Consider the following 24,844-nt stretch of genomic DNA (forward strand, 5'->3'; position numbering starts at 1 on the left):
GATCAATCGTGTGACGTCAGAGTGCTCAGACTGCTGTACAGATTGTGAGTCTGCTGTCTGAATGAAAACAGAAGAGTGGCGAATGTTCCTTTCCGAAAGTACAAATCTTAAAGAACGCCGTCTCGCATGTAAAGCCAAACGTGGATATTAGAGCTTTTTATCTGTCTGTCTGTAGCAGGCTCTCGGTGATTCGTTTCTCAGATAACCGCAAACGGTCGTTTGTGGTTAGCTCGCCTTTTCGCTCGTCTTTGCTGACTGGAGACTGGAGCCGACTTCTTAGGTCTGCATCCACCTCCAACCTCCCCTGAGACTTATTATTAATATATACTCTTTTAGTTTTCTTTGACAACAGGACTATGATCGCTTGAGATCTTAGCCGCACCTCTAACTGGCTAAAATCTATTAGTTTAGTCGAGCTTAAGGATTAAATGGTTAAATAAGACAAACAAGAAGTGGAACCTTACGTGAAATGTTCTTTATGCTTTCAGTTCGGTGATTATATTTTTGTTTCAAATTTCGATCTCCTTTGACGGGATGTCCATTGTTTCGTACTGATATTGATTCTTTTCTATAGGTTCCAGCTTTACTGATTTAATTTTTCAGCTTGAAAAATGGTGAAGTAAAAACGGTAGAGTGAAAGAAAAGCGATCCTGTGAAAAATCCACAGTGATTGGGCGAACAGCCACTTTAAAAAAAACAACAAAAACAAGAACAAAAATTGCCAAAACCGAAATCTTAGCATCTGAGCTAACGCACTTACCTATGCTGATTAAACATCGCAAGTTTGCGACAAAAAGAGGGGTGAGATGAGATCTCAGAAACAGAACTAGTTCTGTTGACCAGGCCTTGTGTGAGGAGGCAGTAACTCTATTAATTCCATTGTTACTACTCTTCCTCAATACTTACTTAGGCTGCGTAGTTTTCAGTGTTTAGTTTCTTATTTCGAAAAAAACCTCAACGTCGGATGGCGTAAAATAAGGTGCTCCTGTGAAAAATCCACAGTTTTCGCCCGAATAGCCCGAGGGGTTGGAGTAAGTCTGGCCACACTCAGTATATGAATGTTGATTGCTGTTAGCGTTATCGTATATCCGGATGTCATGTCCCACACCAAAAGTGGGTCCGTGGGAGGAACATCTGTACATGGCGTGCTGCTGGTTTTGGTATTGTGTCAGCTTCACAGGATTGTATCCGTTGGCGTTGTAAAGAGAGAAAACAAAAGCTTTGCTGGCTGAAGAATAAGCACAGGGACCTAAAATAAAGAGTTAAGGACTGATCATTATTTGTCACCTTGGGGAGGGGAAGGGAGGGGGGGCCTAAGAATTGGGGAGGCGGATCACATAGTTTTCAAGACAAAAAAGGGGGATCAGTCATCACTGAGAGGCACTAAGGCGGGGGACCATGAAAAAAGGAGAAAATATCTGAAGCGATGGGATCAATTTATCACCTTTTTGATGATCTCGTATTTATTGGCTTTGTATAATTAATGGTGGCTTTTTTTTTTGTTTTTCTTTGGATTAACTACGAGGACTATAAGACAAGGAGCAATTTTATGATTGAGAATTTCGCGCCGGTGTGTTCAGTAAAAACGTTTGAAACTATGCGAACGTAAAAAAAAATTTTCATGATGAAGAATTCAACTAGAACCGAGCAACTTAATTTGTTTAAGTAAAAAAATTAAAAAACATAAGAGCATATTTTTACCTTTTAAAAGGAGCACTTGAAATATGGTCCAAAGTATTTTTGAAAGACATAATACATACCCCAAGGAGAGAATTAACTAAACATCCTTTGTTTCAGCTCTCCAATGCGAATAATGTACAAAACAAAACATGTAGAAATACCACGAAATAGGAATGCCAGAGTTGAATCAAATCAAAACGAATCATTAAAAATCAAATCAAATCCGGAACAAAACTTTTAGGATAAAACGCGTCCCGAACGCGTTTCAAGCCATTTAAGAGTTTGTCTACTTCGCAAACACTTGTCACAGTCTACAGTGATATTTTTTTGTTCTAAGATGCACTCATTGGTACAAGAAAAGTCCATGACTAATCGATCTGTTATCTGTTTTACATGTGAGAGATGTTTGCTTGTCTGTTACTCACTGCTTGTCCAGGACACGTCAGTATATCCACCAAAGATATAGCTGTTCACTTTGATGATTGTCACGGTGGGTCCCTTCCCATCACAGTTACTGTGAAATGTCGAAGCTGCCCAACCGTCAGTCTTCGCGTGCCAACACCTCACAAACCTGCTCCGTTCTTTACTGATAAGGACTGGGTCCAAATACGAAAACAGCACCTTCAAGTACTTGTTGTAATCAAGGCTTCGAATTATGTCGGACAAACCGAGGCCTGAGGAGGGAGACACGAAAAGTAAAATTTACAGTTGGCTAAATAAAGGGATCAGTTCTTATAGTTCTTGTTGGTGGAGTCGCATCAGAGCTCGGAATCCGAAGGTCTGAGGTTCGATTTAAAATGCCAAATTGGAATATTATCTTTGTCCCACGCTCGTGAGAAAACAAAAAGAAACTTTCTCATTTCTTTACCGAGCTCAGATTAAAACTTACCATCTTTCTTATTCTATTTACAAAGGAGGATGTTATTCCTTGTTTCACGACCGTGAGAGTTTTCCACGAAGACTCGAGCCCAAGGTCTTCTCATTCACTGCGCGAAGTGCTTACCACGCATGTGATCTCATTTAAACTCAAAATTTCCTGGTGAGTTTAATTTGTAAATACTACGACTAAATTCCACATAAGCACAGATTTTTAAGTTTTTGTAAAACTGAGAAACAAAAAGCGCAAAATACCGACTTAATCCGGGCTGAACTGTCTGATTCGGCCCAACTCGGTGATTCAAAATTGATTAATTTAATGGCAAAAAATGGATGTAGATCGATTTTTCCCCTAATTTAGGTTATATACCCTGATACTCCGAAACTTAGAATCAGTTTGTTCTCTATTGCTGCCACAATAATCTGAATAGTATTTCGCTGCTGTATATAGTTCAGCGCATGCGCTTTTAAGCGGTATCGCTGAACGTTGCCACAGATTTATTTAAAGCTTATGTAATTTGTTTTTTCGTACATTAACGATAGGCTATTAAGTGTTTTAGTACATTAATTTACCTATTTCAAAGAAATCTTCAATGTCAGATGGAGTAAAATGACGACTTCCTGTGAAAAATCCACATTGTTCACTCGTCGAATAGCCCGGGGGGTTGGAGTACGTCATGCCGCATTCGGTATAAGAGTGTTGATTGTTGTTAGCGTTATCGTATATCAGGATATCATGTCCTGTACCAAAAATGGGTCCTTAAGAGGAACATCTGTACACGGCGCAGTGCTGGTTTTGGTATTGTGTCAGCTTCACAGGATTGTATCCTTTGACGTTATATAGAGAGAAGATGAATGCTTTACTGTCGTAAGAACAACCTGCACAAGAACCAGCTGAAATAGAAGAACAATGTAGTCGTGCGTTTAGAAGTTCGAAGAAAACATGAACCCCATGAAAGGGGGAAGGGATCATTTTTATCCTGGCCAAGACGGGTAATTTTTTTTCAAGCTAGAGGTTTATGAAAGGGTAGGAGAGGTTCTACGAGTTTGGGCATAGAAACAAGCACGAATAAGAATTATGGAAGATTTGAAGGGTTACTCTGAAGAACAGCGAGTATGACCTTTTGAAACTTTTGAGTCTCAGTGTTGTTGCCGATTGCTTTATGTTTTAAGATGTTATGTTGTTCTGCAGGTGTATCAAGTGGCAAACATTTCAGTTGATGATATATGTGTGAAAAAAACAAAACACGAAAATGAAATGATAAAGGCTTCAAGCTCATAGCAGAGGAGCATTGTTCAAAAATTCATCGAGCACCCCCTCTACTCTCTCAAACTCCCAAAAGAACCAGGATTGATTTGATGGAATCATCTCATCCTTCTAAAATAGTTTGATATACCTACCTCCGCCCCAAGACACGTCAGTATATCCACCAAAGATGTAGTCGTTCACTTTGATGATTGTCACTGTGGGTCCCCTCCCATCGCAGTTGCTGTGGAATGTCGATGCGGCCCAGCCGTCTGTGTTAGCACGCCAACACCTCAAAAAGTCAGTACGGGATGCCCTGGGAAGAACTGGGTCTAAAAATGAAATCAGCTTTCCCAAGTATTTGTTGGGGTCCAGACTTCCAAGAATATTAGATGTACCAAGGCCACCTGTGTTCGTGAAGAAAGCTCGAATGTGAACTAATTACAGACGTCATAGAATAAAGAAAGATGTTATGCCTTCTTTAACCGCGGTGGAAGTTTTGCCAAGAAGAATCGCGCCCGAGATCTTCTTACTCACAGTGTGAGGTGCTCACCATGTAATCCTATTGAAACTCAATATTTCCCCGTGAATCTGCAAATATAGCAACTAAATTCCATGAAAGCACCGATTCTCAATTGTATGTAAAACGGAGAAAGGAAAAGCGAAAATGTACCGAATTCAGCCGGATTTGATCAGACTCATTAATTCAAATTTAATGGCAAAACATACAATTTCTTCCCTGATTTAGTTGATATACAGCGAGAAATAATTCTATCGCCATTGTTGCAACAATAATCTGAATAGTATTTCAGCACATACGCTTTTAGTATCGCTGAACACTGTCATGGATAAAAGCTTATGTATTCATTTTTCGCACATTAATGATAGGCTTTTCAATGTTTTCGTACATTAATTTACCTATTTCAAAGAAGACTTCAATTTCAGATGGAGTAAAAGGGCGACCTCCTGTGAAAAATCCACATTGTTCACTCGTCGAATAGCCCGGAGGGTTGGAGTACGTGTAGCCGCATTCGGTATAAGAGTGTTGATTGTTGTTAGCGTTATCGTATATCAGGATATCATGTCCTGTACCAAAAATGGGTCCGTAAGAGGAACATCTGTACACGGCGCAGTGCTGGTTTTGGTATTGTGTCAGCTTCACAGGATTGTATCCCTTGACGTTATATAGAGAGAAGATGAATGCTTTACTGTCGTAAGAACAACCTGCACAAGAACCAGCTGAAATAGAAGAACAATTAGTCGTGCGTTTAGAAATTTCACACAAACATACATACTTTATTACCACTTCCCCAAAGAGGATTTTCAGAGGCAATACAATTAAGGTAAAAAATCATTATACAATTAAGCTAAAAATTATATATCAGACTTAAAACAGAGCAATGACTTAAATAGCGGAAGTGCTAAGGTTACTTAAGAGGCGAGACCTAAGGCGGCGTTTAAACACATTAACCGATTGACAAAGTTTAAGATCGTTAGATAAGGAATTCCATAAAGTAACTGCTCTATAGAAAAAGGTCCTTTGGCCACTTGCTGTTCTAAAGCGAGGTATGTTAAGCATTTGAGAACTTCGCGTTCTACGATTTGTGACATCACATCGCCTCATGAATTGTGTAGATAAATATTCAGGAGCACAACCAGTTAGACACTTAAATGACATTACGGCATCACGGTAGTAAAGATGCTCCTTTACTGGCAGCCAGCGTAGTTCCTTTAAAGTTGGAGACACATGATCGTATTTCTTCTTCCACTTACTATGTGGCAGGCAAAATTCTGGACTGTCTGTAACATTTTAAAATTTTTTTGCGAAGTATTACTCCAAACGCATGAGCAATAAAATAATTTACTGAAAACGAGTCATAATTAATAATAATTTAGGACTGTTTGTCAAAAGAGTGCTTAACTCTATTGATTTGAGCTAAACGTGACATGCACGAAGAAACTGTTTCTAGAATATGATTTCCGAAAGATAAGTTTGGATCCATAATTACACCGAGGTCTTTAGCGGTTGTTGTAGGCACAAGATCTTTCCCGAAAAGGGACAGATTAAAATCATCATTCACTTTTGCAATGTTTTGTCTGCTTCCAAAGATCATTAAATTCGTCTTGTCTGGGTTCAAAAGTAGCTGGTTATTAAAGCACCAGTTCCATATTTTAAGCAGATCCTGATTTATTTTATCTCTGGCCCCTCTCTCCTCGTAGAGTGCAAAGGGTAACAGAAGTTAGGTGTCATCAATATAGCATTGTGGGGAGCAGAACCGTGGGATTGACGGTAAGTCATTAACGTAAATGCTGAACAAAAGCGGGCCGAGTATACTTCCATGAGGTACGCCATTTCTTACTTGCATGCGATCTGACAGAGTAGAGTTGATGCGTACAACTTGGTGACGTGCTGACAAATAACTCCCGAACCATTGTAAAGCAGTTGTAGATGCACCGACATCCTGGAGTTGAGCCAGAAGAGTGCCTTGGTGTAAGCTATCAAAGGCCTTGCTCATATCAAGGAGGACTGTTGCAGTTAATTGCTTGTCGCCAATAGCACGCAGTATTTGATCGGTGGTGTGAATCAGTGTAGTCTCGGTTAAGTGGTATTGTTTATTCCTACTTTGCTTTGATGTTAAACGCTCCTTTGAGACTAGATAGGTTGTGAATTGATTAAAGGCTGCTCTCTCACAAACCTTTGACTGCACTGGCAGAAGAGAAATGGGCCTATTGTTATTCGGCACCACGTGATCTCCACTTTTCAGAACTGGTGTCTCTTCGGCTAGCTTCCACGCATCTGGGAATGTATTGGTGGTAAAGAGGTGTTAATGATGGACGTGAAAGAAGGCAGAATTGCGGGAAGGCAATCTTTGATAACTCTTACCGGAATTTTATCGATACCAGGCGCCTTGTTTAGTGCCATCGAATTAACAATGGCTTGTACTTGTTTGCACTCTATAGGATTAAAGGTAAATTGTTCTAATAATGCAAATGATCTCGGAATGAACGGATTGTTGTTGAGCTCAAAGTTAAATTTTAACGCTAAATCTCTGATTTTCTTGACTGTATTATCGCCAACGCCTGCGAAAAAGGAATTGAATTCGTTTGCCACAGTTTTTTCATCTTTACAGTAGGTTATTTGTGTTTTCGACTTATTAGGTATGCGTGAACGGATTGTTTTCCAGATAGAGTTCGTGTTGTTTTTATTGTTTTTAATCTGCTCCATCACAAATTCTCTTTCCGCAACTCTGATTTCTTTTTAAACCTCGCGTTTAAGATTTTTATATGCAGACCAGGCATAAGGATCGTTGCTCTTTCGTGCTATTTTTTCTCCAGTCTTCTCTTGCTTTCATCAATTGCCTAATCTCATCTGTCACATAAGGGAGTGGTCTTCCACGTATTTTGATCTTTTTGATGGGTGCATGTCTATCCACTATATCACAAAATAATTCGTTAAACGCAAACAGTTTATCTTTGACATCATCAAAAATGATGACTGACCAAGGGGCTTGTTCGATATCCTTGTAAAATGCCTTAGGTTGATAATGTTGAAAGCACCTGGTAGTGATGTACAGAGGCTTGGATCGCTGTTTCTTCAGCCGGATTATGGCATACACTAAATCGTGGTCGCTGACTGAGCTCTCAAAAACTCAAGAAGCTAGAGTCGCTCGAGGCTATCGCCTCGAGCGACTCTTACGCTTCTTTCGTGCTTAGAAACCTCCCGCGTGCATCCATAACTCAATAGTGTAGCTGTGGTATCTACCATTTGCTAATTATGGAAGATTTGAGGGGTTACTCTAAAGAAAAGCGAGTAAAACTTTTTGAAACTATTGAGTCTCAGTGTTGTTGCTGATTACTTTATGTTTTAAGATATAATGTTGTTCTGCAGGTGTAACAAGTGGCAAACATTTCAATTAATGATGTGTGAAAAAACCAAAACACGAAAATAAAATGATGAAGGCTTGAAGCTCATAGTAGAGGAGCATCGTTCAAAAATTCATTGAGCACCCCCTCCACTCTCAGGTAACTTCCAAGGGAACAAGGACTGATCTGATAGGATGATCTCATCCTTCTTAAAAAGTTTGATATAGCTACCTCCGCCCCAGGACACTTCAGTATATCCACCAAAGATGTAGTCGTTCACTTTGATGATTGTCACTGTGGGTCCCCTCCCATCGCAGTTGCTGTGGAATGTAGACGCCGCCCAGCCGTCAGTCTGAGCGTGCCAACACCTTACAAAGTCAGTACGGGATATACTGGGAAGAACTGGGTCCAAAAACGAAATCAGCTTTCCCAAGTACATGTTGGCATCCAGGCTTCCAAGAATATAAGATGTACCAAGGCCACCTATGTTCGTGATCAAAACTCGAATGTGAACTACAATTATAGATATCATAGAATCAAGAAAGATGTTATTCCCTTTTTCACGACCGTCGGAGTTTTCTACAATTAATTGAGTCCCAGATCTTCTTATTCACAATACAAGGTACTCACCATGTAATCAGATTTAAACTCAATATTTCCCCGTGAGTTTATTCTGTAAATACAACAAGATAACTCCACGAAAGCACAGATTCCTAATTTTATGTAAAATGGAGAAACGAAAATAGAAAAGTACCGAATTTAGCCGGATTTGATCCGATTCATTTGCTCAAATTTGAACTTTGCCATGGATTAGAATGTATGTCTTTAGTCATCGTATATTTACGACAGGGCTTTAAGTGTCTCTGTAGAATAACTCACCTATTTCGAAGAAAACCTCTATGTCAGATGGAGTAAATTGATTTGCTCCTGTAAAAAATCCGCAGTTTCCAGTCGAGTAGCCAGAGGGGTTGGAGTACGTCCCGCCACATTTGGTATAAGATTGTTGGTTGTTCCCTGCGTCATTTGATACGTAGATGTCATTTCTCCAACCAAAAGTGGGTCCGTAGGAGGAACATCTGTATATAGCGTGTTGCTGGTATCGGTATTGTGTAAGCTTCACAGGATTGTATCCTTTGGCGTTGTAAAATGAGAATAAAAAGGCCTTGGTGGCGTATGACCAACCACAGGAACCTAAAATGATTCATGGCCTCCTGATGAAATTCGTTTTAAAATTCATATTTTCGTACCCAGGCCCAAACTTTTAACTCAAAATCATTTTCAAAATGGTGAAATGTAGAATTACCCAAAGTTATCTGTTACTTTCTTCAGATGCACGCACAGATTTAAGTCATTGAGCTATTTCTCGATCTAGAATTGTAGAAATGTATCCGAGAACTGACAAAAAACTCAGTCATGTAAATCAGGCTTAGAAAATATCATATCGGATAAAAAACATGAATTCCAAGTCCGCGCGGTTGAGTGGTTACTCTGAAGAAAAGCGAGTTAAAATTTGAGACTTGAGGCAAAAGAACTCTTTGATCCTACTGTTGTCATTACTACACGTTTTCAGATGCACGTGTATCGACTAAAAATCATGTCCATGGACAATATATGTTTGAAGACATCCTGTTGGCAAAAAACACGATAAGGAAATGGTGAAGGCTTGGAGCTCATAATAAAGGAGAATCGTTCAAAATGCCATCCAGCACCCCCCCCCCTTACCCTGCTTCCCTCCCCTCAAATCCGGAGGGTAAGAATGATTAATCCGATAAAATCGTTTTGTCTCTTCTTAACAAATTTACTATACATACCTCCGCCCCAGGACACGTCAGTATATCCACCAAAGATATAATTGTTGACTTTGATGATTGTCACTGTGGGTCCCCTCCCATCGCAGTTGCTGTGGAATGTCGATGCCGCCCAGCCGTCTGTCTTAGCGTGCCAACACCTCGCAAAGTCGGTACGGGATATACTTGGAAGAACTGGATCTAAAAACGAAATCAGCTTTCCCAAGTACATGTTGGGATCCAGGCTTCCAAGAATATTAGATGTACCAAGACCACCTGTGTTCGTGAACAAAACTCGAGTGTGAACTACAATTACAAACATCATAGAATCAAGAAAGATGCCATTCCTTTTTTCACGACCGTCGGAGTTTTCTACGATTAATCGAGCCCCAGATCTTCTTATTCACAGTGTAAGGTGCTCACGATTTGATCTCATTTAAACTCAATATTTCCCCGTGAGTTTATTCTGTAAATATAGCAAGAAAACTCCACGAAAACACAGATTCCTAATTTTATGTAAAATGGAGAAACGAAAAGAGAAAAAGTACCGAATTTAGCCGGATTCGACCCGATTCATTTGCTCAAATCTAATGGCAAAACATGCGTATAGATCAATTTCTTCCCAGATTTGGTTGATACGTTTTGATACCCCGGAACTGCGATACGATTTGTTTGCCGCTGTTGCCACAATGACCTGAGTACTATTTTGCTGCTGTATTTGGCTCAGCGCATGTGCTCTTAGAATCGCTAAACTTTGCCATGGATTAGAATGTATGCATTTAGTCATCGTATATTTACGACAGGGGTTTAAAGTGTCTCTGTACAATAATTCACCTATTTCCAAAAAAACCTCTATGTCAGATGGGGTAAAATGATATGCTCCTGTAAAAAATGCGCAGTTTCCAGTCGAGTAGCCAGAGGGGTTGGAGTACGTCCCGCCACATCTGGTATGAGATTGTTGGTTGTTCCCTGCGTCATTTGATACGTAGATGTCATGTCCCCAACCAAAATGGGGTCCGTGGGAGGAACATCTGTATATAGCGTGTTGCTGGTATCGATATTGTGTAAGCTTCACAGGATTGTATCTTTTGGCGTCGTAAAATGAGAATAAAAAGGCCTTGGCGGCATATGACCAACCACAGGAACCTAAAATGATTAATGGCCTCCTGGTGAAATTTGTTTTAAAATTTCTATTTTCGTACCCAGGCCCAAACTTTTAACTCAAAATCATTTTCAAAATGGTGAAATGTAGAATTACCCAAAGTTATCTGTTACTTTCTTCAGATGCACGCACAGATTTAAGTTATTGAGCTATTTCTCGATCTAGAATTGTAGAAATGTATCCGAGAACTGACAAAAAACTCAGTCATGTAAATCAGGCTTGGAAAATATTATATTGGATAAAAAACATGAATTCCAAGCCCGCGCGGTTGAGTGGTTACTCTGAAGAAAAGCGAGTTAAAATTTGAGACTTGAAGCAAAAGAACCCTTTGATCCTACTGTTGTCATTACTACACGTTTTTAGATGCACGTGTATCGACTAGCAATCATATCCATGGACGATATCTGTGTGAAGACATCCTGATAGCAAAAACACGATAAGGAAATGGTAAAGGCTTGGAGCTCATAATAAAGGAGAATCGTTCAAAATTCCATCGAGCAACCCCCTCTTCCCCTGCTTCCCTCCCCTCAAATCCGGAGGGTAAGAATGATTAATCCGATAAAATCGTTTTGTCTCTTCGTAACAAATTTACTATGCCTACCTCCGCCCCAGGACACGTCAGTATATCCACCAAAGATATAATTGTTGACTTTGATGATTGTCACTGTGGGTCCCCTGCCATCGCAGTTGCTGTGGAATGTCGATGCCGCCCAGCCGTCTGTCTTAGCGTGCCAACACCTCGCAAAGTCGGTACGGGATATACTTGGAAGAACTGGGTCTAAAAACGAAATCAGCTTTCCCAAGTACATGTTGGGATCCAGGCTTCCAAGAATATTAGATGTACCAAGACCACCTGTGTTCGTGAACAAAACTCGAATGTGAACTACAACTACAAACATCATAGAATCAAGAAAGATGTCATTCCTTTTTTCACGACCGTCGGAGTTTTCTACGATTAATCAAGCCCCAGATCTTCTTATTCACTGTGTAAGGTGCTCACGATTTGATCCTATTTAAACTCAATATTTCCCCGTGAGTTTATTCTGTAAATATAGCAAGAAAACTCCACGGAAACACAGATTCCTAATTTTATGTAAAATGGAGAAACGAAAAGAGAAAAAAGTACCGAATTTAGCCGGATTCGACCCGATTCATTTGCTCAAATTTAATGGCAAAACATGCGTGTAGATCAATTTCTTCCCAGATTTGGTTGATACGTTTTGATACCCCGGAACTGCGATACAATTTGTTTGCCGCTGTTACCACAATGACCTGAGAAGTAGTTCGCTGCTGTATTTGGCTCAGCGCATGTGCTCTTAGAATCGCTGAACGTTGCCATGGATTAGAATGTATGTCTTTAGTCATCGTATATTTACGACAGGGGTTTAAGTGTCTCTGTACATTAATTCACCTATTTCGAAAAAAACCTCAATATCAGATGGGGTAAAATGATATGCTCCTGTAAAAAATCCGCAGTTTCCAGTCGAGTAGCCAGAGGGGTTGGAGTACGTCCCGCCACATTGGGTATAAGATTGTTGGTTGTTCCCTGCGTCATTTGATACGTAGATGTCATGTCCCGAACCAAAACGGGGTCCGTAGGAGGAACATCTGTATATAGCGTGATGCTGGTATCGGTATTGTGTAAGCTTCACAGGATTGTATCCTTTGGCGTTGTAAAATGAGAATAAAAAGGCCTTGGCGGCGTATGACCAACCACAGGAACCTAAAATGATGATTATAATGGAGATAAAAGATAAAGTGAAAGACAATAACTCACTTAACGAATCGCTTGCAAGCGCGGTGTTTTTTGTGTAGTGCACGAGTGCGGTTGTCATTAGTTTTCTAATATTAGTTTTAATTACCACTTGGTCTACAAATCAATCAAAAATCAACAGAGGTTTTGTCACCCTGTCGTATCTTTAAGGAATTTCAGAAAAAATTGCAAGAACTTTAAATCAATTCGATATCAATTTTGCCCATAAACCCGTAACGACCGTTGGCTCCTTTTTAAAAGTACCTAAAGACAAATTTAGTAAAGACTTATCGATCGACAGGAGTGATCTATAAAATCAGTTGTAAAGATTGTGACAAAATTTATATCGGTCGAACTTCAAGAGCCTTAATATCCAGGATTAGAGAACACAAGAGAGCGATTTTCACGGGAGATAGAAATTCTTTATTTACTAACATTGTATAAAATACAATCATGATTTTGACCTCGAGGACGTCAAGATCACTGACCGCTGTTCCCAATGGTGGAAAAGATTATTTTTAGAAGCGTGGCATTCAATTTGTGAACCAAATGCCATTAATGAACACATTTACATTCCTGACATTTACAAGGCCCTTGGCAATCCCAAATGACGTTTCTGCGGCTCTTTTTAAAGGACTCATTTGCTTTCGTACCCATTTTATTGCTGAAGAAGGTTATAGTATTTTAACCGAAACGTCCTCACATAAAGTTTTTTAGTTAGTGACAACAAAAAAACTTTTATTTATCATCATGACTGACTCACTATAGTATTTTTAAACTTGGTTTTAGTTCTGCGACAGTCAATAAATGCAGTTAAGATAGAGAATATATTTGGATCCTAAATTTAACAAATGCTACGGTAAGACAAAACAAAGATATATATCTGTTCTTTATGAAACTTGCTTACTGCTTGGTCACCAAGACTTCTCCGTGTCTTGGTGGAAGAATTTCAAGGAACGTGCTTCAGAGATATTTTTTCTTTTACAAATACCAAGCATTTTTTACAACGTTAATTCCGTGCCTTTCTAAATCCTTGAAACGCTGCACTAAAAAAAACCGTAATGGCTAAGATGTACTTACTGCTCCATGATACGTCAGTGTAGCCACCAAAGATGGAGTTATTATCTTTGATGAGTGTCACTGTGGGTCCCCTCCCATCACAGTTGTTGTGGAATGTCGATGCGGCCCAGCCATCTGTCTTAGCGTGCCAACACCTCACAAACCTGCTTCGTTTTGAGCTAAGGAGGACTGGCTCCAGATAAGAAAGCAGCTTTTCTGTGTAGTTTTTGTAGTCGAGGCTGGTAAGAATAACGGAACTATTTAGGCCACCTGTATAAATAAACAAAAAAGAGAGGAAAGGTAAGGGTGCCTTACCTTGAAGTTTTCGCGTCAAGTTGCATCCGTCATCTCGATGTTCGTAAAGGTTTCACTTTATTCACCATTTCATTCCTCTGAATTACATCGTGACAATCGTAGTGTGACGCATATCGATTTTAGGTATTGCTTACCTTTCCGACCCCGTGTGTATTGGGAAGTGCGCTTTATGGAAAGGCTGTCTCAGTCATAGGAGTTGAATTCGCTTTCTTTTCAATAATTTAGAGGTTGTTGAGTGCTTCGTCAAGTCAAAATTTCATTGTTATGTAAATTGTGTTTTTGATGTTTTGAACATATTGGAATCTTTGTCTTCAGTTGTGAACCCTTTTAACACTAAGAGTGACCAGGAGCAAATTTCTCCTCACGTTATTGATTAACACTGAATCAAACACGACGGAGTATGAGAATATAACAAAGAATCCTCAACAGAAAAAGCTTATGATTGATAAACAAATTGGTCTCACTGCTTAGATATTTTTTTTCATGGCTCCCCCTCCCCTCAGTGCCCGTCAATTAGGGCTGATTCCATCTAATCTGTTGTTAAAGCGTCCTTAGATTTACTTTCCTTTGAAATGCTGAAACTAAGGTAGAGTTAAGGACACTGCTTGGTTCGCTCCTTTCTAAATGTTAGCTTTAAAACTGACGAAAATAGCAGCTTGTTCCATTTCCTTGGTACCAGGGATTGCAGGTGCATCGATAGGAACCCACGGTATTGTTGCAGTGGGCGTTGACGTCACAGTCATGTGATTCCTTGGTACATTCGTCAACATCTGAAAGAATGGATAACAAAGTAAATGGCCAGAACTTCGGAGCAAAGGTCGATCGAAATTGACTGTTATTGGCAAAAGCGTCTCGCTGTAAACTGAATTGAAGATGACACGGTGTGGGGGTCTATTCTAATCGGCCATTAAAGCAATTTTAGATCGAATCTCCAGAGTAAGCCGGGACTGCTATGGTTTTGCTTTGTTTTTAAATGAATTTCTTCAGGCAGTAGTGAAAGTCATTGCAATAACTTACCGATACATTTTTTTCCATTTCCAGTAAAACCTGCTTTGCACGAGCAACTGTGAGAACCGACGGTGTTCACGCACTTGGCGTTGATGTCACAGACGGGAATTGTTGAATTACATTCGTCCACATCTGCAAAAACGAGATAGTTAAAAAGAAAAGGAGGATATCCGATAAATTATAAGTCTCTCGTGGATTTGTTACAGCAATTGCTTGTTTCATGACTTCCAGCGGAAGCCAAAAACTTAATTTTGTACGACCCCTTTTGGAAGTCAGATTTCCCCTCTCTCATTCGTTAATTTTGTAACCATAAGGTTGCAGTGACAAGAGTGCCATTCAATGCTATCGAAATGTGTCAAAATAAGAATCCAATGCTATTTGAACTATTATCAATTTTTGGAATTGGTGATGATGGCAATCTTTTACAGCTTTGCTTCCATCAAATTCCTTGCCTTTATTTTATTAGTTTTTTTTCCTTTTTAACTTTGTTGTTTCATTTCTCCAAACGAATATGCTTAATTCTTTGGTTTTTGGCATTCGAGTCTACTCATAACATCTCTGTCAACTTATTCATTGATTGTGGTAAACCGCCTTTTACCTGGACAAAGATATGAATTGTTGAAAAATGAATTTACCTTCGGTTTTCATGTCACAAGGAGCCAGAACAGTCCTCTCGGGTACAATCGAGTAGAACCAGTATTTGCCACTGACCGCCTGTCCTCCTTCGCTCATTTTGATTTCTAGGCAAGTGTCTGCAGGCAGCTCGGGAACGGAACCGAGAGGGACTAGAAGGAAAAAGAATTCATTAACATAGCACTTCAAGTAAACAAAACTTTACGTCTGTCTTAGGGACGAGGATACTAATTTGAGGGTGACTTGACTGGGGCAAAGAAGATAAGAGAGATGTGCCATAATTCCTTAATTTTGCGTTTAATATTTGGGCCCTGAAAATGTCCTTAACGTGAAGGTGACATCACATTCTACAAAACTCTTTTGTAATCTCGCTTAAAGTAAAATCTTTCAGGGTTCGGAACATAATCCTCTGGTCTGGCCTCTTTGGTGCGGTCGCTCAGCTCACATATGTCTTGCGTGAAGACGTAGTTGAAACTTTGACATCTGATGTCAGCATAGCATTCTCGCAAGCACACATCTGACAAAGCAGCTCCCGTGATCCTCTTGAAGATGTGACGTTGTAGCATCATACCAAATTTGGAAACTTCCGGTTGGCCCGTAGCCTTCCATTGCTGAGCAGTTGTACAGTACAACGGCAGGCTCATGATCAACAGCCCTGCTGCGTACAAAACCCTTTTGGCCATTTCTTCTCGACGGAAGTTTTGAAAAGGAAAAAGCTTCCTGAAAATAAAACATCCAAATATCATCTGAGCTAAATTTTGCCCTGAATTTTTTTTATCTGCTGTCTGTTCTGTTTGGTAAGTTCACGATCAGCATGCATGTTTAAATGATTGCAAATTTTACTTTATTTTCATTAATGTTTTGTTAAGAATTGCAAACAGAGAAAAGTCTAGAATATTTGTAAAATTAATATTGGTCCTCAGATTCAAGGACAATGCTTGTTTGTTTTATGTCAAAACGTATTTTGTTATTCGATATTTGCGTTTTTTTCTATAACTTGACTTGCGTTCTGCGCAGGAAATGCAATATGAAATAAATAATGAAGAAAGGATGGTTAGAGCTTTAACAGTACGAGGTTGCCTATTTACCGAGCTAGAATTTTGAGTTAAATTTTCGGATTGAGTTTTAGAGTTAGATTTTCGAGTTGGATTTTCGAGTTGAATTTTGAAGTTAGATTTTCGAGTTGGATTTTGGAGTAATATGCTAACTGCATCTTAAAAGGTATATTGAATTGCCAATTGAAGTTCTTGTTTATTACGCAATTATCAGGCCTTTATTATCAAACCAGGTGTTTCTCGCACTGAAGCAGGCGCTAAAATTGAAAAAAAATTCGAAACAGTTTGTTTAATTTTTGCGAGCCACAAAATTATTTGTGGTCCCGACATAATTTTACTGAGTGAGCTCCATTCGCTGTATTTTGTTTAAGTGTTGTTTATATTTAATCAATTATTCAGAACTCAGTTTCCTTTTCAGTTCCCTATCTGATATTGAAAAAATTCTTCTGGCAAAAACTCGTTTTATTTTTAATACTCGCTCAATTATAGCCCATTAGTTTTTCCAAACTTTGCAAGTTGCAAAGTGAGGATATAAAGACATTGTTTTTCGAACACATCGATGAAGAATTTTCAAATAATCCTTGTGTGCAAGTTTTGATGATCACGGTTACAAAAGTGATTGAAAGAAAAAAGTTGAAATACCGAGTGAGAAAACTTCATGGTACAAACTGCCAGAAATGAGAAGGTTTCCCACTAACCTCAACTTAGAGAATATAGCGCATGAAAAAATGTCCAGCTCTTCGAGTGGGACAGTACAACATTTTGTCGAAATGATACTTGTAGAAGCTTTAAAAATTCTATATTACCTCATGCGTTCTGGATGAAGTGAGGTAAATGTATTTTTCAGTTGATACCAAAAACAGACAAATATTTTCTTTTAAAAGCATGAATGATTGAAGTGGAGTTTTCTAAATCATACAAAACGACTGGAAAGTCTTTGCAACTGATTCGCCGCTGGCTTTAGAAATCTTGCCAAGGAAGGGATTTAATACTGATGGCAGTATCCAACAAATTCTTCTTAAAACAAATATTAAGAGGAAATCCTTGGCATAGATTTTCAAATTTGTCTGCGTCTTTGAGCCTCTTTCTTACTCAAAGACCAAGCTCAGAATTTACCTCTCCTGGAAGCGACCACGACAGAGTTTCTCCTTACAAATTAAGCAGACATGTAATAAGAATAAAAATAAATATCAATGAGGATAATTTCTTGTCAGCGATCCAATACAAACTAACCCTAACCTTAACATCATAACAACCAAACAGTGAGGACAAGTACTAATGACCTAGGGAGTTGCACCGGACGATTTTGAAAAACGTAGCTATCAATATCCAACGGCTCTAAGTAGAGTACAACTAACGCGCGAATCGAGTGCAAATATCCTGCGATACAGCACAACTCGTAATAACACTCAGCGATATCACGCACCAAAACGTCCAGTAAGATATCAATCTCTCACCCACAAGTTATTACGGCTGCGAAAACACTAACGCATTTTCGTTCGAAAACTCGTACTTTTTGATGAGTTTTTTACTACTATCCTCATTAAAACGCGAGAGAGCATTCGCAAAAACGAAGCTATTCGAAAAAATGTTTCAGGAGTGTTTTTAAAACGCAGCGTTTTTATGTAGGTCCGTTTTGATCTAAACTAGTCTCGACAATGACAACTGAGGCTTTTGAAAACGGTAACGAAAACTACGTCTAATAGACCACTTCCGTAAATGGCTGCCGGATTAAAATTCTTTTGTTTACATATAAATTTGCCTGGGTGGTCTCGTTTTCCAGTACAAAATTCAAAAGAATACGTTATCTCAAGCGAGGCCACTCGGGTAAATTTAAATTTAAACAAAAGAATACTAATCCCGCAGCCATTTATGAAAGTGGTCTATATAGTCGTTTCCACTAGCTTTTTAGGGTGTTGAGTGTTTTAATGTGGATGATACGTTTATAAATGTAAGCACCGAAATGTAGACAATTAAGAGGAATGTAAAAACCTGAGTGTCCTTGGGTAGAAATAGTGTTCTTCATTTTCCAAACTGAATACGAACAATTTTCAAACTACTTTATTGAAAAAAGCAATTTAATGAAATAACAAAAAAGTGTGGTCAAAGGTTGTGGTTGACTGTGTGAAATATCTGAGGCAGGAATCTTAACGAAAAATCAGAATATGTTTAACACTTTACTCAGATTTCTAACACGACCGAGCTTAAAGTATATCATCTGTTTTATGCTATCTTCACAAAAAATGATCCGTGCGAACATTGGAGTGAATCAAAGGGCGCTTGTCGAGTGTAAACTTGGCAAAAGACAAGAGCTCATCAGTTTCTGAAAAATCTGTTCACTCTTGGCTTTAAGATGCCGCACCGTCGATCAACGGGAAACAATCAGTTTCTTATCAAGCTCGAGTTCATACATGTAAAGGAAAATAAACCGCCGCAGTGAACTTTGAAAAGTTGATCGACTGCAGTTGCTTCGTGGGCCAAAGCGGTTCAATGCGTCGTAGATCTATTAACGAGTTCTTTTCGGATTTCTCTAAGATTTTGAGTCCTTGCTGTAGATTTCCAGCACTTCTGAAACAAATTTCTTAACTTACTCCGTGTTTTAGCTTTCTCGCGAAAATTGGCAAGTTTTGGCGAAGGGGGGAGGCAGAGATGCAAGTGAAAAATAATAAAACCGTTGCATTTGTAGAAACTCTCTTGAATAAGCGAATATGTACCTACCACTGATCTAGTTTGACTCTCTCATGAAAGTAGTTAGGCCTCCTGTTGCTAGAAAAAAGTTTCGTCAAATTTTCTGACATTATTTCTGGATTTCATTGAGACAGACAGTTTCATTTCTCCATTTTTTTTTTCTTCACAAGAAACTGCCCTTGCGTAGCCTCGCCCTTTGGAGGTAGCACCATCTCCAGCTGAAAATCTGTAGAACTAAGCCCCCCAAAAAGTTTTTCCTTACCTCTTTTTCCGAAAATGTTTCTTAGCTGGCGATTCGTGTTGGGATACTAGTGTAGCTCTTGCAAATAACAGCAACGGAAGGGTTGTCAGGTCTTATTAACAGGTGGGTGGGAAATATAATCCTCATAATTTACCTGCTAAAATGGGGGAATTGCCCAGGACAATAATTGCTACTAAAAAATTGATCACCTTTTGAAACTTTCAAGCAGACAAAAACCTCACGTTAACATTTCTGCAGCCTTTTATCACTCTCGAAAAAGTTCTGTGTGATTCGTATGACACCTTCCTCTAAGGAAACAGATCGTAGATGTATGACTCTGGAAAGTACTCATATTTGCTACGTTAAATAGTATATACCTCGAGCATTCCAGGACAGGTAGCTTATACAAAAATTATAACATATGAATATGGAAAAGGTTCTGAATAGTTTCTATGACACCTTCCATGTGGGTCATAGATGTATGACTCGGGAAATTTTTCCTCTGTACTTAACTATTATTTAGTTGAAAAAAGTTCATAGTGATTCGTATGAAGAAACAGGTTATGGATAACTTTGGAAATACTCATGTATACAAAACTTAAATTTGATACATTTCTCTAATCACAAACCACACATGCATTAACATTGGTGGAAAATTAATTAATTTTTTTGCACTTCTGGTATGTTTGTTTTCATTTGTTTTGTTTTACCGTGTTACTGACGTCCACAGTGTGCATAAGTTATTAGGAAGAAAACAATGAAGAAATTTGATTCTCATTTAATATTGATGGCAGCATCTAACAAACTCCTCTTGTAAGATTTATCGAAAGGAAATCCTTGGTATAGATTTTCAACGCTAACGACGATAGAACTTTCTTACTCAACGACCAAACTCAGAATTCACCAGACCACGACAGAATTTCTTCTTACAATATCACCACAATATCAAGCAGACAAATAATGAGATTAAAGAGAAATATCTACGACGAGAATTAGTTGTCAGCGATCTAATACCAAATTCTCCGAACTGTATGGCAAATAATAGAGAGATTTACTAATAATCAGACGAGTTGCGGAGGACGATTGTGAAATACGAATCTATTATTATCCAACTGCACTAAGAAGAGTACAGATAACGCGCAAATGGAGTACAAACATCATATGATATTGTACAGTTGGTTATTAATGCCTTTGCCAAGCTATGGCGTTCTAAGATAGCACTATCTGCAACTGAAACGCCCCAGAACAAATTATTTCTTGCCTTTTTCTCTAAAAATGTTTCTTTGCTGGCCATTCTTGTCTGAATATTTGTGTAGCTCTTGCAAATGATACCAACGAAAGTGCTTCAACGTACAGGCGTATGAAAAACAGCCCTGCCGCGAAGAAGACCTTTTTTTCCATTTCCTCACGACACATGTTTGAGGTATAAAACTTGAAAATATCTTTTCAGCTAAATCTTTCCCAAGACTTTGGAAGTCTGACGATCAACATGCATTTTTCTATATCTATATCTTTCAAGATATATAAGTATTTCATATATTCGTTGTGTGTGATGCATGTTTCTATGTTGATAATTTTATTGTATTCCTCTTTTTTATTGAAGAATCGATAGCATGGAAAAGTCATATATATTTTCAGAATTGGACAACAGACTTAAAGAAAATGGATGTTTGTTTAACGTCAAAACATATTTTGTGATACGATATTTACGGTTTTTTCTATTAGCGTAATATGCGTTCCGGAAGTGCAATGTCGGCCAAAAAGCTCTGAGTGGTGGCCGGGAGAAAGGGTTATTACTGGTGAAAAAGAAAATAGGAAATAGGAAATAGGAAAAAAATTGGAAATTTAGCAATGATCATTCCAATGGGTGGCTCTTCTTATCCCGCTGTATCTTGCCTTAAATTGTACTGAACAAAGCTGATAAAAATATAAACGAAGAAGGAAGAAAACACAGCAGGTGAACACACACAAAGAAAAACGCCGTTCCCCCCCTCCCTCCCCTAAACTAAAGGTCTGGGTTCGCCGCTGTATTATATTACTACGGTAAAACGATATACAATGAAAATGAGCGAGTGGTGAATTAAGTTTTATTTGCATTTAAAGGATTACATTTTATTTCTGACATAGAAACTTTTAACCTTAAAGTCAGACACAGATATGGTCTGATATGAATTGTGTGGTCTTGATGACTAAAAAGATTTATCAGACCATAGCATTGTATGACTCAAAATAATCGACCGACTTAGGGTTCCTATATATACTTTATGTATTAAGAACAAATCAGGTCGAAATTTTTCAGAGGCCTTGTCAAATGGCTACCTCCCTGCATGACACAACTTCATTTCTGTCAAAATAATCAACCGTCCGACAAAGTGTTTCTATACAATCTTTTAATTAAGCAGTTTTTCCAAGTTATGGTGTGTTAAATAGATGGTAAATTCAAGGGCATTTTAGTGACTATAAAACTTTCAATCCACGTTTGCTGTCAACTGCGGGGTATGGCGTTTATCGTGTGCACACTTATTAGTGTGTATATGACAAGATATTTAGTCGAGATCTTTTCACTAAAGATAGAAAACCAACATCTTCAGTGGCTAGGGTGGTATGACCATTTTGAAAAATAGAATAGTTGATCTTTCACACCCAAGCGTCAGTATATGTGTATTCTCCATACTGTTTTCGTTCCATTTCCTGTGACATTTCCATATGATCAGTTCCTTAATTCTCATGAGCTTAATGTTTAATTCAGCAGTGATACTTACGGGAGAATTTAGCGTGTCCCACTGTAGGTCTTACAGCATTTCCGTCACGCTCGCTGTTCGATCGTAATTCCCAGTGACAAAGCGGTCTGCTTTCCGCTGTACTCTTTCTAGAGCGGCTCTATCTTTCTGGTAATGTGGGTCCTATGCGCCACAGGCATACTGGAGTTTTGGCCTCACAAGTGTCATATAAACGGTTTCTTTCACTGACTTTGGACAATTCCACAGGTTTCGCTTGATAAGTCCCAGGACCTTATTTGCCCTAGATGTGATTGTTTCAATGTGTGGTGACCACCTCATTTTGTTATCGAGCATTACCCCCAGATAAGGGTGAGATTCTACCTCTTCTAGGATTTGTCCACAGAATACGTATTCTCGCTTTGGTGGATCTCTCTTGGTTGTGAAACACATGACCTTACACGTTGAAGGATTAAATTCTATCTTCCACGTTTGTTGCCAGTCTTCTAATCTATACAAGTCCTCTTGGAGATCGGCTGTGTCTTCATCACAACAAATTGTCCCATATAACAATACATCATCAGCAAAAAGTCTAACAGTAGATTTAAGAGTATCAGGTAAGTCATTTATATACATTAAGAACAGTAGCGGTGCTAAGACTGTTCCTTGGGGAACACCAGATGTCGTAACTACAGGGGCAGATGATGCCCCCTCAATTACCACTGATTGGGTATGCTGTGTTAGGAAACGTTATCGTAATACTAACAAAATCCTTCCCCCTCCCCATAGCTAGTTCCTTTTTTTTTCTTTTCTGTTTTTGTTTTTCAGTTCTTTTTCGTCTTGTTTGATTTTTATTCATTTCACCGTACGAGTAAGTTTTTACGTCAGTTTTTTTTGTCTTAGGGTTGGAGTCTTCTCATAACATATTGTCACCATGTATTTGACCGTACTAAATTCTGGTTTATCTCAGGGGCGATTATATGAAACCGTTTATAATTTCAGTCACCATCGGTTTTCATGTCACAAGGAGCCAGAACAGTCTTCGTGGGTACAATCGAAGTAAACCAGTATTTGCCGCTGACCGCTTGTCCTCCTTCGCTCATTTTGATTTCCTTGCAAGTCTCTGCAGGCAGCTCAGGAATAGACCCGAGAGGGACTAAAACAAGAAAATACACATATACTGTAAAAATTTCTCATGTGGCTACTGCATAATTGTATCATTAGGTATCGACGTTAATGCCATTTTGGCTCGTAAAGGCTGTGGTTATTCATACTGGTAAAAAACAATAAGATATTTGATTTTTTGGTTTTTTCTCTCGATTTATTCTCCACCAATATGGGTGGCGACCAATAGACTGCTTTCTGCTTGTCTTCCTCAGGAGGTCATTTGGCTGCTCGGGTTACCCTTCTCCTCAGGACGCAAATACTCCGCTGTGATTGGTTAGTTAGATTCATAGACCGATACCGATTGAAGGTGATGAATTTAACTTCAGTAAATAGACTGATTTTAAAAAGGAAGGAAGGGTCTGTCAGATTCTTATGCCCCTCTCCCCGTAATTGGCAGTTAATTGGAAGTCAGTTTTCTATTGTCCTCCCCCCCCCTTATACGTTGTTGGCCACCACCCCTCCCACCCCCAAATATGATGACTTGTCCCTTAGAAATGACTGAGGTTTAATTGCTTAAAAATGAAAACTTCCAAGAGCTAAAATTGTCAGAAATTTATGGCAGACAGAGGGGATCTTGACTTACCTCTGTTCAAATGTCGTTTGAAATAATACCGCTCCGCGTTAGGAACGTAATTTTCGGGTCTGGCCTCCTTGGTGCGGTTATTTAATTCACAAATTTTTTGAGTGAAAACGTAATTGAAACTTTGACATCTGACGTCAGCGACACACTCATTGTAACACACGTCCCCCAGGGAAGCTCCCGTGATCCTCTTGAAGATGTGACGTTGCAGCATCATACCAAGTTTGGAGACTTCGCCCACGCTGCATTGTTGTGCATTAGCACTGGAGAACACCTTACATACTAAGACTACCACTGCTATGTAGTAGAGTTTTGGAAGGATCATTCTCTTCAGAGCTGCAGCGAAGGTGGCCTGAATTCACAAAATATGTTAAAATATCGTTGAGGTTGGCAACCCTGCCCCTGGTAACGTTAATATTTCAAACGCGCAATATTAGTTTTTCAAGATTTAGACAACCAGTAAAATATCCTTAAAAAAATCTGAATGCATAACCAACCTCTTTAACTTCGTTTTTACCTCAAATAACTCGCTTTTAATGAAATTCATCAGAAACGCCCTGTATGTTGAGAGAAGAAAGCGAAAAACATACGAGAATGCACAAAAACGCGCGAGAATGCACTATCACGTTTAAGATGTGCAAGAAATTAAAGGGATTCTGGCCCCACCTTTCTCGCACGCCTTTCGCTTTCTTGAATACACTCTCGAATTTCGATCATTTAGTCAAATTTTTTAATCTGAATCAGTCTCCTTTCGATTGATAATTCATTCCGCATTTCAGACCTCTGGATCTGCCATAGGATAAAAAAGGAGGAAAGTCAAGAAACCGTCTCTTTTAGGCATGCCCTAACCGTTGCTTTGCAATTGAGTTTTTGGCCAAAAAAGTCATGGTTACTTTCTGCCATCCTAAATCTTTTTACCATGGTTTTTGTCAGCTTTTTTGTGTTACATTTAAAACTACATTGGAAATATCTTTGAATTTTTATGGCAAGGTTATCATGCTGTTCGGAATCAG

The 24,844-nt window shown here is 38.9% G+C and overlaps 1 protein-coding gene and 1 pseudogene across 2 annotated transcripts in view; both read right to left on the minus strand.

Annotated features, from left to right (window-relative positions):
- The window catches only part of LOC148717019 (uncharacterized), a 25,411-nt pseudogene extending 904 nt beyond the window's left edge, over positions 1–24,507 (minus strand). The window contains exons 1-15 of the transcript XR_015995127.1: positions 23,835–24,507; positions 23,091–23,240; positions 14,423–14,512; positions 13,449–13,697; positions 12,027–12,338; positions 11,217–11,468; positions 10,288–10,599; positions 9,478–9,729; positions 8,546–8,857; positions 7,898–8,149; positions 4,721–5,041; positions 3,958–4,209; positions 3,130–3,450; positions 2,106–2,354; positions 1–1,249 (exon numbers count right to left, since the gene is read on the minus strand). The exon at positions 1–1,249 is cut by the window's left edge and continues 904 nt beyond it. The product of XR_015995127.1 is annotated as an uncharacterized LOC148717019 (transcript). The remainder of the gene's footprint in view (positions 1,250–2,105; positions 2,355–3,129; positions 3,451–3,957; positions 4,210–4,720; positions 5,042–7,897; positions 8,150–8,545; positions 8,858–9,477; positions 9,730–10,287; positions 10,600–11,216; positions 11,469–12,026; positions 12,339–13,448; positions 13,698–14,422; positions 14,513–23,090; positions 23,241–23,834) is intronic.
- On the minus strand, positions 15,632–19,451 carry LOC148717020 (uncharacterized). Its single transcript, XM_088744461.1, has 2 exons — positions 19,389–19,451; positions 15,632–16,103 (listed from the first exon to the last, which is right to left on the minus strand). The coding sequence occupies exon 2, from the start codon at positions 16,064–16,066 to the stop codon at positions 15,731–15,733; it is 336 nt and encodes a 111-aa protein (XP_088600587.1). The 5' UTR covers positions 16,067–16,103; positions 19,389–19,451; the 3' UTR covers positions 15,632–15,730.
- Positions 24,508–24,844: the final 337 nt, after the last annotated feature.

This window comes from Stylophora pistillata, chromosome 14 (assembly GCF_964205215.1).
Source record: "Stylophora pistillata chromosome 14, jaStyPist1.2, whole genome shotgun sequence".
In the NCBI taxonomy this organism is placed as follows: Eukaryota; Metazoa; Cnidaria; class Anthozoa; order Scleractinia; family Pocilloporidae; genus Stylophora; species Stylophora pistillata.